The sequence below is a fragment of the Lithobates pipiens genome, unplaced genomic scaffold (assembly GCF_037356315.1).
Source record: "Lithobates pipiens isolate NorthernLeopardFrog02 unplaced genomic scaffold, aLitPip1_a1.2 Scaffold_18, whole genome shotgun sequence".
NCBI classification, from domain to species: Eukaryota; Metazoa; Chordata; class Amphibia; order Anura; family Ranidae; genus Lithobates; species Lithobates pipiens.
In genome coordinates this window covers 446477563-446492504 of record NW_027507758.1, presented here as the reverse complement: position 1 = coordinate 446492504, position 14942 = coordinate 446477563, and the positions used below count along the sequence as shown (strand labels likewise).

General features: G+C 40.6%; 1 protein-coding gene across 2 annotated transcripts in view; it reads left to right on the top strand.

Moving 5' to 3' along the window:
- Positions 1 to 14942, top strand: part of NYAP2 (neuronal tyrosine-phosphorylated phosphoinositide-3-kinase adaptor 2) — a 295588-nt gene that overhangs the window by 244150 nt on the left and 36496 nt on the right. For both annotated transcript variants that reach the window (XM_077488199.1, XM_077488200.1), the window contains one exon: positions 1419 to 2513. In XM_077488199.1, coding sequence (XP_077344325.1) covers positions 1419 to 2513 — 1095 coding nt within the window. The remainder of the gene's footprint in view (positions 1 to 1418; positions 2514 to 14942) is intronic.

Sequence of the window (14942 nt, the reverse complement as noted above, 5' to 3'; positions counted from 1 at the left end):
TTTGGGTTTTTTGGTAATAGGTTATGGTAATAGCAAAAAATACAACAACATTTAAAAATATATATTTTTTATTATATTGTGCTAGTTTTCCTTTGATAATAATAATAATAATAATACAAAAAAAAGGATTTGTTTTACCCTCGTCGTTATTTGATTAAAGATGTCTGGGAATGATTTTTCTACTGGAGATGACCTCCAAGAGGGTCTTTGATGCTGGACTCCATTCCTCCACTGTAGCAGGCATTACAACACAAAAATATCTGTGATTTAGACTATCCAAACCTCACTAGAGGACACTAGAATAGGATTTTCTTCAAGAAAGGTAACTTTTTCAGCCTCACTGTTAGTCATTCTTTATTCCCCTGAGCAAATTTTTTAACGTAGTCATATGTAACCAGTTGAGCACAGATCCACTATAAAGCAAACCAGGGGTTTGCCCATTTAGGGTAAGCAATAGGCTTGCTTTTATCCTCTATATCCTCTACCCCTCCCCAGAAAAATCTTACTTTTCCTTTTCTCTCTTGCAGCTTTATTCAGAGACATGTGACTCACTCTTTGTGACAGCAAGGAGCCAATAAGTGATACCACATGGGGGATTCCCTCAACCTGACACTCTGGCAACTTGTAGCTTAGACAGGACTTTTCTTCACTCCTGGCAGCTGCAGAGGTGCATAAAAAAGTACAGGTTAATGGCAAGTGTGGAAAAACACACGTTGTCTTCAAAGTGGTTGTAAACAATTACAAACCACTTTGACCTACATGTAGGCCTAAATTAAGGCTTACCTGTAGGTCCAAGAAATATCTCCTAAACCTACACGGTTTAGGAGATATTTACTAAAAGACAGTGACAGCTGTCCATGGTGCATGCCGTTAGTGGCGGCTCCCGTGCGCATGCGAGGGAGTGACGTCATTGCTGCTCCGGCGCTGTGAGTGGCCGGAGTAGCGATACCCGGAAGAAGATGGATGCTCCGGACCACAGAGGACATCGGTGACATCGCTGGCTCCTGTGTCAGGTAAGTGACACATAATGCGATGCATAGTAGCCCATTATGCTTTACCTTTGCAGGGAGACGAAGAGGAAGTAAACCCATCAGAGTTTACTTCCTCTTTAATGCCTCTTCATAAGGAATCTGTCATTCCGGTTTAGAACTAGGCTGTAAAACCTTGAGTTGTAGCTGTGGTCTCCAGCCTCTAAACATTGTAATAACTCTAAAGCAGTCATTTCAGTCACAGTGAATCTAAGTAAATGTTTCATTTATGCAGCAGAGTAATAAAATCACTGCTTCCATTAGCGGCTTCTATGCCAGGTAAATTCTGATGCAATAAATACCCTTTGACTATGCAAACCTGTAATTGTTTTGCTAAGTATCTTGTCCTTATACTTTGTTCTTGAAATTTTTTTTTCATTGATTTTCTAGTGGCAGCAAAGCAAAGACCTCACAGTGATGAGTACACAAAGAAGATTCCTCCACCCAAACCCAAACGGAACCCAACAACTCATCTCAGCACATCATTTGATGAAACATACATTAAAAAGCATGGTCGAATGAAGGGTAGCCTGTTTAGAGAATTATCTTCATCTCAACTAAGCAGTGCTGCTCTAGACAGAGATGATGAAGAACCTGTTTATATAGAAATGGTAGGGAATATATTAAGAGACTTTAAAAAAGATGATGAAGACCAGTGCGAGGCAGTGTATGAAGAAATGAAATATCCTATATTTGATGATGTTAGTCAAGATTCCAGGTGTCTTTATGAAATGGATCATGTTAGTTGTTCTTCTCAGTGTCCTACTCCCACAGTGCCTGATTTAGAATTCACCAAGTCCTCAGTGCCATCAACTCCCAAAGGCCAGACTTGTGATATCCCCCCTCCATTTCCAAATCTACTCTCTCAAAGGCCTCCTTTATTGGTGTTTCCGCCAGCACCAGCACAGTGTTCACCAAATTCAGATGAATCTCCTCTAACTCCTCTTGAAGTGGCAAAGCTTCCTGTATTAGAAAATGTGTCTTACATAAAGCAGCAAACTGCTAGTTCACCATCTTCGCATACAGCACACATTCCAGGGCATCAGAAAGTGGAGAAAGACCAAGCAGTGGTGGTTCATGGAAGTACTTCATCTGGGCATTCCTCATCACCACCACATGCTTCAACAACATACAGAACACAGTCTCCTCATGGTTATCATAAAAGTCATTCTGCTTCTCCTTCCCCTGTGAGCATGGGTAGGTCACTGACTCCTCTAAGCCTCAAACGACCTCCACCCTATGATTCAGTGCATTCAGGAAGTCTGTCAAGAAATTCTCCATCAGTGCCTCATTCTACTGGCAGAAACACTCCACAAGAAGGGAAGTTAATGAATTCATCTACCAGTACTTATTGTGTATCTCAAAGCAGCTCACGTTCCAGAACACCAACAAGTCCCCTTGAGGAATTATCAAGCCTCTTTACCTCAGGAAGGAGTCTGCTAAGGAAGCCCTCCAGTGGAAGACGTTCTAAAGAACCTTCAGAAAGTAAGTGTAAAATGTAAATTGGACTACACTGAAGTTTATTGAGTCTATTTACCAAATAAGTACAACAGTATAGTAGTGTATCATGTTAGTGCAGAAAGTTTGAAGTTTAGGTGATATCTTTTATTGGCTAATTTAAGTTTTTGGGATGACCTAGATTCAGTCTTTTTCAAGAAAGGAACCAAGTCACCCAACAATTCATGTAAAACTTAATTGCCACATATCCTAATTCCACCTAAATATCAAAAAATGAGGTGGGATTCTAAAACAAAATGATAACAAATAAGAAAAATATTAGAGACGAACTGCTCTTAAAATTTTGCAAGAAATTTCCTTTCATTGACAAAATCCCTTAAAAAAAGAAAAGATCGCCTCAACTTCTTCGCTCAATCTATGAATCCAAAATTCACAATTGCCATAACCTCCCCGGAGATATGATTTGTTCTGTATGCATATACAGTAGACATGCAGATGATTAAAAAGGTTATCAAAAGCTCAAAATCACAGTATAACCACTTAAGGACCGCCTCACGCCGATATACGTAAGCAGAATGGCACGGCTGGGCACAAGCACGTACAGGTACCTTGTCCTTTAAGTGCCCAGTCGTGGGTCGCGCGCGCGCCGGTGCACTCACGACACGGTCCTGTGCTCCGTGACCTGGGCCACAGGACCCGTGGACCCGATCGCTGCCGGTATCCCGCGATCGGGTCACAGAGCTGAAGCACGAGGAGAGGTAAGTGTAAATAAACCTCTCCTCGTGCTTCCTAGTGAGGCTGTCACTGATCGTCTGTTCCCTGTTATAGGGAAAGACGATCAGTGACATCACACCCCAAGCTATGCCCCTACAGTAAAAAAAACACACACACTTAACCCCTACACTGCCCCCTAGTGGTTAACCCAGTTACTGCCAGTGACATTTTTACAGTAATCAGTGCATTTTTAATCGCACTGATCGCTGTATTAATGCCAATGGTCCCAAAAATTTGTCAAAATTTTCTGACGTTTCCGCCATAATGTCGCAGTCACAATAAAAATCGCTGATCGCCGCCATTACTAGTAAAAAAAAAATATTACTAAAAATGCCATAAAACTATCCCCTATTTTGTAGACACAAAAGCTTTTGCGCAAACCAATCAATAAATGCTTATTGTGTTTTTTTTTTACCAAAAATATGTAGAAGAATACGTATCGGCCTAAACGGAGGAAAAAATTTTTTTTATAAATTTTTGGGGGATATTAGTCATAGCAAAAAGTATTTTTGTTTATAGCGCAAAAAATAAAAACCACAGAGGTGATCAAATACCATGAAAAGAAAGCTCTTTTTGTGGGAAAAAAAGGACGCCAATCTTGTTTGGGAGCCATGTCGCACGACTGCACAATTGTCAGTTAAAGTGATGCAGTGCCGATTCACGCAAAAAGGGGCTTGGTCCTTTAGCTTCAAAATGGTCCGGGGCTTAAGGGGATAAACATGTTTTAGCAATGGCATATATTGAACAGGTTGGTGAGCATAGCACTATATAATTTATGGAACCAAGTATGCAGAATAGTTGCAATAAAATTACATGCAAATTATTGCAGTGCACTTGTAGTGCAAAGTGGATTTGCCTTTTCGTAAATAACCCCCCCCAATGAAACTGCATTTGCATTTGTTCTATGCAAATGGAGCAAAAACAAATATTCCCAAGATATCTTTTTTTTCCAGTTCAGATGTTTTCGTTCATAGAAATCAGCAATATACCACACAATTATATCTACTACAAGGAGCTGATGATCAAAGCAATATGCTTATTTGCTATGATCTTGAGCTTCATTAAAGTGGACCTTCAGTCATTTATTCATCTTTCCATATATTAAATCTTCTGCCCTTATTGTTTTAGGTTTGGATAGTAAAACATTTTTTTTTCTGCCAATAAATACCTTATACAGACCACTTCCTCTTTATTGTCTGGTAATTAGCCTAGGCTTATGACATCATGCACAGCTCTCTTTCTAATGCCGGCCATACACGGTTCGAATTTCTAAAGAATTTTCTTTCGAAAATCGTATCTAAGAATTTTCGTATGAATTTCGCACCATTAGTGGGCTGCAGCAACAGCCGATTTTCGTGCGGAAATAAAATTTGAGGAATCGGACATGTTGGAAATTTTTAGAAAAACTAACGATTTTCTAATCAATGATGGGAGAATCGTGCGAGAAACATAATAAGAAGAGAAAATGTACGGAGATAAAAGAAAATTTACGGAGAGAAAAGAAGATTCCCAGCCAAGAAAATTATTTTCTGTAGCAACATGAGGTGAAATTGAAGGCTTGGTCGGCCGAATTTCGAAAATCAATGGTGGCATCATCGGATCACAAAAAAAACAAATTTTCTGATTTTGAAAAGAAAATTTGTTCGAAATTCGACCGTGTTTGGCCTGCATAAGGCTCGGTTCACACCAGACGTGGCACGACTTGCTGCGCCGCGACCTCAGCGGCGACTTGCAAAACGACTTCTGTATAGAAGTCAATGCAAGTCGCCCGAGGTCGCCGCAAAAGTAGTACAGGAACCTTTTTTCTAAGTCGGAGCGACTCGAGTCGCTCCTATTAGAACGGTTCCGTAGTACAGAACGGGGGCGACTTGTCAGGTCGCGGCGCGGCAAGTCGTGCCGCGTCTGGTGTGAACCGAGCCTAACTCTCGTGAGAGTTTGCCAGGAAGGGAGGGGTGATGAGTCATAAGTGGGCCAGTGAGAGCTGCAGAGCTAGAGGTGTGTGCCTGTTTAAATCCAAGAAGTGAACAGGCAGCAGCTTCATCAGGTAAAAAAAGAAAGTATGGCCACTAAATAGTTAATACTAAACCAGAATTACCTAAAGAGACTTACTAGGAAATGTTTTGTCAGAAAAAGAGCTGCAGTTGCAGATTTCAATGGAAATCCAGTGTGATCATAACAGTGATGATGAGAGCCATCAAATTTGAAAGGTACATGCTTAGTCCACATTGTAAATGCTAATGAAAGGGGCAAAATATTGCTTGCCAAGTTTCTGTGAGTGAAGATGGTCATTACACTTTAAAAATCTATATAAATATATGTGTGTATGTGTGTCAAAAGACACACATATGCACACAGTGCAGCGCTACAGTGCAGCGTTTACTGTATATAAGGTGGTCGCATTGTCTGATTACGCAAATGGGCTCCAATCAGACACAGGGCATTCTAGTTTTCCTAAAACCCAGTTTTCAGTATTTCAGTATCTTTATCACATGGTAAGAATCCAGGGTTAAACTAAAAATTTTGACACATCAAACAGTATATGCATACTCATATTTGTCCTTCCGTGTTCTGCTGCTACTGATCTCTATCAGCCACTAACAATGACCTGCAGGGTGATCACCGTATTGTACTCAGGATATTACTGTCTGATCCAATCACTTGTTCATTTTTGGCATTATTGCTTTTCTGATGGCAGAGCACACAACATCTAATGAAATATTTCACTAAAAGTGTTGAGACTAATGAAATCTAAAAGTTCTTAACTTTTATTAATAAGTAATACTGTTGGTGGTTTCATATTTATTTAATTCTTCCAGTTGTGTTAACATATTTCATTATTCACTTCTTCATTAGTGATTGGTGAATTTGTCCCTGCTCGAATTGCCTAGGGTTTGATGAATCTTGTTCAAAATCCAGTGAATCCAGTGAAATTCAGTGAACCCAATTATTTCAAGAAAGTGAATTTATTATTTTTTCCTGCAGGAGCCTGGTAAGCATTGCATCTGGGATCAGTGGATCAGGCATGCAAGAGTCAGGCTTCTGAAGACCTGCCCTGCAGCTTTCTTCCCGTACTTTTATACAGGCTGCCTTTTGAAAGCTGTATGGCTTGGGAATGAGCTACAAGAGCTCTTATCAGGAGTTCATTCAGAACTACAAGCCATAAGCCGCAGTGGCTGATGGTACTTGTAATGCATTCATTCACAGGATCAGGGGAACTGGTGGCAGGAGCTGGAACATGTTACATGCTCCACCCATATATAACACATTCCAAAAGGTGAACTTAGCCTTTAACCACTTGCTTACTGGGCACTTAAACCCCCCTCAGTCCCAGACCAATTTTCAGCTTTCAGCGCTGATGCACTTTGAGTGACAATTACGCGGTCATACAACACTGTACCCAAATGACATTTTTATCATTTTTTTCCCACAAATAGAGCTTTCTTTTGGTGGTATTTAGTTACAGCTCGGAGTTTTATTTTTTGCTAAACAAACAAAAAAAGATGCAAAAAAAAAAAAAAAAATCATGTTTTAATAGTTTGTTATAACATTTTGCAAACGGGTCATTTTTCTCCTTCATTGAAGTGCGCTGATTAGGCGGCACTGATAGGCTGCATTGGTGGGCACTGATGGGCTGCATTGGTGGGCACTGATGGGCTGCATTGGTGGGCACTGATAGGCTGCACCGGTGGGCACTGATAGGCATAGTTAAGGCGGCACTAATAGGCACAGATAAGGCGGCACCGATGGGCACAGATAAGGCGGCACTGATGGGCAAAGATGGGCACAGATAAGATGGCACGGATGGGTGGCACGGATAAGTGGCACGGATGGGTGGCACGGATGGGCACTGATAGGTACCACAGATAGATGGGACTGATGGGCACTGATAGGTGGCACTGATAGGTGGCTCTGATAGGTGGCACTGCTGGGCACTGATGGGCGGCACTGCTGGGCACTGATGGGCGGCACTGCTGGGCACTGATGGGCGGCACTGGGGTGCAGCACCTTTGAGGCAGATTGGGTGGCACTGTGGGTGGCACTGTGGGTGGCACTGTGGGGTGGCACTGTGGGTGGCACTGTGGGTGGCACTGTGGGCACTATGGGCACTGACGGGGGGCACTGACAGGGGGCACTTACTTTTGCTTTTATTTTACTTCAGGATGGCACTGTGGCAGGCAGGTGGGCACAGGCAGGTGGCAGGTGGTCCCTTGTATTGATGGCCGTGATCGGGACTGATGTCCCGATCACGGCCGCCGGTGATCGGCTTTTTTTTTCTCTCCTCGCGCTGTCAGCGCGAGGAGGAATAATAGCCGATTACCGGCTCCGTTCTATCACATGATCAGCTGTCATTGGCTGACAGCTGATCACGTGATAAGGGGTCGGGATCGACCCCTTACACGGATCGGTGATCAGGCGAGTCTCACGGACTCGCCGATCACAGAGCGCGCCGCGCGCCCCTCAGGGGGCGCGCAGGCCGCTCGTAACCGGGACGACGTCAATAGACGTAGTCCCGGAAATGTAGGTCCGCGCTAATGCCGTCATTTGGCAATAGCGCGGATCTGAAGTGGTTAAATGAATGAATGAAAAATGAATTTTTAGAACCAAAAGTACAAACTGCTGTCCAAACAAAGGCATTTTGAGGGGAACATTAAAATGACAAAATCCTTCAAATAACATGCTTGGGGGATGTCTTGAAGATGTATGTAGCAGTATGGAACAGTATGATTTTCATAATCAGTCCCAGCAACAGCATACACTGGTAGAGCACTTTTGGCCGGAGAATTTATTTCTTCTTTTACAATTAGCTCAGGTTAGATACAGCAGCAGAACCCCAAGCAGATCCATTTCAGTATGAAAAAAAGTTTATATCAGGTAGCTTTAGCAGTGACATATGCTTGTTCATTAAACAGTAACAGACCTACTGGCAGAAAGGAATTGGGCATTAGTTTGCTGTGTCTTTGCTCTTGGTGATGCAAAACTCTCCTGTTGCTGGCCAGTTTCAATCATGCTCTCATTAGGAATTAAAAGATCATAGATGATACCAGTGGTGTACCAAGATTGGGCTGATTGCTATTTAGAAATAGGCCAACAAAAACATTTATGATTTTTAATCACATTCGTTTTTTGTTTTTTAGGAATTGGTCTGTTGAATAAGTGTTGTTGAGTAATGAGTAACATTACAGTTTATTATAGTCCATAAAAATATGCCTACAGATATAAAATACCATACCAACACCTCCTCTCAGAAACAGGTCCACAGACAGCTTTAAAGTTATTACCGCACTAGCACCACCAAAAACACCATATACTCATTTGTGGAGCAGACAACAAAATAATGTATAACCACTCAGTGTCCTAAACCAATTAGGCATGTACTGTATGATACAAGGGCTAAATGACATAAACATTATGAGCTAATAAAAGGGCTTGTGATCGTACCCCTGAATACCATTTTGTAGGCATTCTACTAAATAATTTAACAGACATCACCTAGCTTCAATAACTATTTCCTGTCTTGAATCACAGATTCATAGTGTTTCTCGCTGACTCCAGCAGGAACATTCTGTCTGTCTTGGCTGCTCTCCAAGCTCTCCTCTGGATCCTCTTATCTCTTTCCAAGCCACTAAGCTCTCCCCTAGAGTGAATCCTTCCATCAACAAATGCTATTTGAAAGGGCATTTGGTATTTTACCTTAATGGGCACCTGGTAAAATGATGTTGTGTGGTCGCACAGTACAGTGGTGTGTCTATAGAGGCAGTGGGCACTCAAGCGCCATGGAGTTCCTCTACCTGGGTTCCCTCTGAGTCATGCATTGGGCTGGTGCTGTAGAGTGCTCAATGTTGCAGTAGACAATGTGGCCCCATGTTTTTTTTGGGCCACTGCTGTACAGTCACAAGGGGAGAGATTGGCATGAGCAGAGTGTGTTATCAGGTGCTGTGACATACTGTTGGGCAGAACCTAGAGAGGGGAAGGGTGACGTCAGATTGCTCCATGTCTCTTGCTCTTGCCTGATGAGGCAGAGATTACACTGCCATGACTACACCTGTGCTACCAAGTGTCTTTGAATCACATTGTTGGTACTTGCTGCTGAATGGCGGTATCTGGTGCTAGCTACACCCCCCTAGGAAAAATGCTGGATGATACAGCAGTGTTCAATTGGCCAGCAGCAAGACATTTTTCATAAATTGGCTGAAATTACTTTAAAAAAAAGAAGTACAGTCAGTGTTTTACTAAAAGAATTTGGAGACCACAGAAAACATAGCAGTGTAAAATTGGCCAGCAGCAGGACAATTTTAAGTAGTAAAGCTAGGCTCAAATTTAAAAAGAGATAAATAGCACAGTTTGGATTTACTACAAGAATTAAAATGCTGTAGAGGATACAGCAGTGTAAAACTGACCAGATGAAGGGATGCTGGGCCAAAATGTAACAGGGACAATGGGAATGATTTTTTAAAGACAAACAAGCTATTCATTATGCAAGGGGAATTTCAACTTGCAAGAAAATTCACCCATAGCTCAGTGAATGAAATGAAGCTTCGCTGACTTCCATCATTCGAACACGTGCAGTAAAAAATACTTTATTTTTTACATTTTACTTGCACATGATTGGACAATCTTTGCAATGTGAACAGCCCTTCATACCTTTAGTAAATCAACCCCAAAGATTACAGGTGTTTTACTAAAAGAATTAGGAGACCACCGATGATACGCCAGTGTAAAACTGGTCTGTAGCAGGACAGTTTTAACTAGGGATAATAGGCCTAACTGGCATATGCCTAACTTTTTTTTTATCTATGGAAGGAGGGTGACCTGGTGAATGTAAATGATGTAATATTAGGTGGTTTAGATGCACACTGTTTTTTTTTTTTATGTTGAAATAATTGGCTGCGAAAATCAAAGAACAGATGGTCAGTGACAAGTAAATGCTCACTGTTGAGCACACCAAACTTAAAAAAGAATAATAACATAAATCAAAAAAAAAAAACACAAAAGGTTTGAGGAGTCTAAAAATCAGTTTAATCTAAAATAAATGTCATAGCAACATAAAATAAAAATCAATATTCACCCAAATAAAAAAAGAAAACTCGAAATACCACACTAAAAATGAAAGCCTATTTTTTTTAACGTAAGTCTTGCAGAAAAAAAAATGCATGGGGTAGCCACTAAAGATGTCTGTTTATCTCAAATCAACCAGAAAAAAATCCCCCCAATAAAAAAGCAGCAAAGGGGTTAATTGCCAAAAGAGTTAGCAATCAGAATAAATTACAGTTTCCTCCTAACTGACCTAATCTTTCTCTATGTAGTTTGTCAGTTGTTGGTGTATTTTCACTATAAAACGCGTCAGTAACTTAAGGTGGAGTTCCACCCAAAAATGGAACTTCCACTTTAAAGGAAGGTGACCCACTAACATGCCACATATGGCATGTCATTTTTTTGGGAGGGAATCACCCTCTTTTTAGAAAGTTCCAGCTTCCTCTCGGTGCATTACGGCACCAGAAGGGAGTTTGCCTCTCCCTCCACCCTCTTGGCAATCATCTGGGACACGTCACAGGTCCCAGATGATTGCCTGGCCAGTCACGAGGCGCGTGGCTCACACATGCGCAGTGCATGCCCGGCTGTGAAGCCACAGCCAGACGCCCACAGTGACTATGCCTGCACCGCAGAGAGTAGGGGGGGACGAGTGGGGCTTCGTTCCCCGCATTGGTGGACCCTGGGAAAGGTATGTGTTCAATTATTATGCACATATTGTAATTAATACACCAAACTAACGTGAATATAAGAACTGACTAGATAATTCTTACAACTCACTAGATAATTCTTACAATTTTTGTTTTTGAAGTCTGCATGCAATTTTGATTGTTACTGACTGGAAATGGCTCCTAATAGGAGCTATTAAAAGGAACATGGCTGCATAGTACATGGGTACCTGCTTTTCTTACTAGATGCAACTGATTAGTCTCAGCTTATCTTTTTCAGCTGTTGCATACCCTTTGGATGTCATTATATTAGTTGCCTTGCATCAAATGTGTAAATAGCCAACTGCCTGTGCAAGCTTAGCTTGCTATGGGCTACATTTCTGTTGCGGGTGTATTCTATTTTACAACATATGATGTGTGTTTTGAGCTGTTTTTATCCATACACATATACTGGTTTATTTCATAGAATTAGAATATCATCAAAAAGTTAATTTGTTTCAGTAATTTGATTCAAAAAATGAAACTCATTTACTTTATATAGATGCCTTACATACAGAGTTATATATTTCAAGCATGTATTTATTTTAATTTTTGATAATTATGGCTCACAGCTAATGAAAACTCAAAATTCTGTATCTCAGAAAACTAGAATATTACATAAGACCAATAAAAAAAATGATTTTTAATACAGAAATGTTAGCTTACTGAAAAGTACAGTGCCTTGCAAAAGTATTCACCCCCTTGGCATTTTTCGTATTTTGTTGCCTCACAACCTAGAATTAACATGGAGTGTTTGAGGATTTGCAACATTTCATTTACAGAACATGCCCACAACTTTGAAGATGTTTTTTTTTATTGTGAAGCAAACAACAAATAGGACAAAATAACAAAAAAAGTCAATGTGCATTTACCCTCCTAAAGTCAATACTTTGTAGAGCCACCTTTTGCGGCTATAACAGCTTAAAGTCGCTTTGGATAAGTCTCTATGAGCTTGCCACATCTTACCATTGTGATTTTTGCCCATTCCTCCTTGCAAAACTGCTCCAGCTTCTTCAGGTTGGATGGTTTGCGCTTGTGAACAACAATCTCTAAGTCTGACCACATATTTTCTATTGGTCTGGTCTGGGCTTTGACTAGGCCATTCTAACACATTTACATGTTTCCCCTTAAATCACTCAAGTATCGCTTTAGTAGTGTGTTTGGGGTCATTGTCCTGCTGGAAGGTTAACCTCCTAGCCTCAAATCACACACAGAGTGGTACAAGTTTTGTGCAAGAATATCCCTATATTTAGCACCATCCATCTTTCCCTCAACTCTGACCAGTTTCCCTGTCTCGACTGCTGAAAAATGGTGTTCTTTGGGTGATGTGATGTGTTGGGTTTGCGGCAGACATAGCATTTTCTTTGATGGCCAAAAAGTTAAATTTTAGTCTTATCAGACCAGAGCACCTTCCTCCATACATTTTAGGAGCCTCCCACATGTCTTTTCGCAAACTCAAAATGTGCCATTTTGTTTTTTGCTGAAAGTAATGGCTTTCTTCTGGCCACTCTGCCATAAAGCCCAACTCTATGGAGCATACGGCTAATTGTCTTCCTATGTACAGATACTCCAGTCTCTGCTTTGGAACTCTGCAGCTCCTCCAGGGTAACCTTAGCTCTCTGTGCTGCCTATCAGATTAATGCCCTCCTTGCCCTGTCCGTGGGTTTTGGTGTGTGGCCATCTCTTGGCAGGTTTGCTGTTGTGCCATATTCTTTCCATTTGCTTATGATAGATTTGATGGCACTACTAGGGGATCATCAAAGATTTTTTTTATAACCTAACCCTGACTTGTACTTCTCAACAACATTGCCCCTCGAGTTTTTTCAGAGTTGGTCTTCATGGTAGTGTTTGGCTAGTGGTGCCTCTTGCTTAGGTGTTGCAGTCTCTGGGGCCTTTCAAAAGGGTGTGTATATGCAATGACAGATCATGTGACACTTAGATTGTACACAGGTGGACATCATTTGACTAATTATGTGGCTTCTGAAGGTAATTGGTTGCACCAGAGCTTTTTATGGGCTTCATAACAAAGGGGGTGAATACATACACACATGTCAATTATCATTTTTTTATTTCTGAAAAAGAGTTTTATGTATATATTTTTCCAATTTTACTTCACCAACTTAGACTATTGTGTTCCGATCCATCACATATAATTCATAATAAAAAAAACATTGAACTAAAGACCGTAATGTAACAAAATAGCTAAAAAGCCAAGGGGGGTGAATACTATTGCAATGCATTGTATGTCCATATACAGTGTAGCATGGACTCAATACTTGACTGGGCTCCAACACCAGCAGATGACATGGCTTCCCAAATCATCACAGATTGTGGAAAATTATGCATTACATTTGGAAGTCAAAGTCCCACAGTCTGGAGGAAGAGTGGAGAGACACAGAATTCAAGTGGCATGAGGTCCAGTGTGAAGTTTCCCAAGTCAGTGATGATTTGGGGAGCCATGTCATCTGCTGGTGTCGGTCCACTGTGTCAGCGTAGCCCTCTACCAAAAAATTCTAGAAGACTTCATGCCTCCCTCTTCTGACCGGCTTTATGGAAATGCCACACACTGCCAAAAGTACCAATACCTGGTTTAATGATCATGATATCACTGTGCTTGATTGGCCAGCAAACTCTCCTGACCTTAACCCCATAGAGAATCTGTGGGATATTGTCAGGAGGAAGATGAGAGACACCAGACCCAACAATGCAGATGAGCTGAAGGCTGCTAACAAGCAACCTGGGCTTCCATAATACCTCAGAAGTGCCACAGGCTGATCGCCTCCATGCCACGTCCCATTGATGCAGTAATTCATGCAAAAAGAGCCCCAACCAAGTATTGAGTGCATACTATACTGTACATGAACATACTTTTCAGTAAGTCAACATTTCTGTATTAAAAATCCTTTTTTTTTATTGGTCTTATGTAATATTCTAATTTTCTGTGGTACTGAATTTTGGGTTTTCACTAGCTGCGTCATAGTCATCAAATTTAAAAGAAAAACATGCTTGAAAGATATCACTCTGTGTGTAGCACATCTATATAAAATATGAGTTTCACTTTTTGAGTTGAATTACTGAATTACTGAATTATGCTATTTCATACACAGATAGGAGGAAAACAATTTTTAGATGATATTTTATAACTATATCTTACCAATGTATTCCACTTCAGCCCTTATTAAGAATGATTTTCCCTTTTAACTTTCTCTGATAAATCCACTTTAAATTGGACCCTTAAAATATTTAAGCTAGAAATTGTATTATGTAAAAAAAAATGACCACTAGAATTTAATTAGAAATATAGTAAATTAATGTTTTCAAGGCTGCAAGCTTTGAAAAAAATAATAAGACAGTTACATTTCAAAGGGGTACTCTTTGCACAGCAGCAAGGTTGTAATTTAATGTTATATTGGACTTGTTTAATAAAGCTTTTTTTTTCAATGCGCTAACCACCCATTCTGAATCCCATTGTTCCACTGCTCTGAAAGTAATTGGATATAAAACCTTTTGCTGTTTGAATTAGAGTGCTGCTTCTAAGATTATTCTTTGGTAGGATGTCTCAGCTTTGTTGCTGCTTAAATTGGGGCATGAGGTCATCTTATCCACTTAAGATCCATATTATACAAGCCTTAACCAAAAGTATTAAGTCATCATTTCAAGATCAGTAAAGGTACTGCATGATACGATTGAGTCCAAAAAGTTAACAGGAAGTCACATGACCAGATTGCCCTCTAACAGACATTCCTCCATTTAAATTATTAACGTGTGCATTAGTATGGAATACATTTACCTGCAATTAATGGTAGGCTTTGGAGTTTGACATAAATGGAATGCTACAGTTCATCTCCATGGCTTTGCTAACCGACTGCAAAGAAGTGGCTGTAATTTGTGTTGTTGCAATGCATGAATCTTTATATTATTGAAAGAGCTGATGCATGCTGTAAAC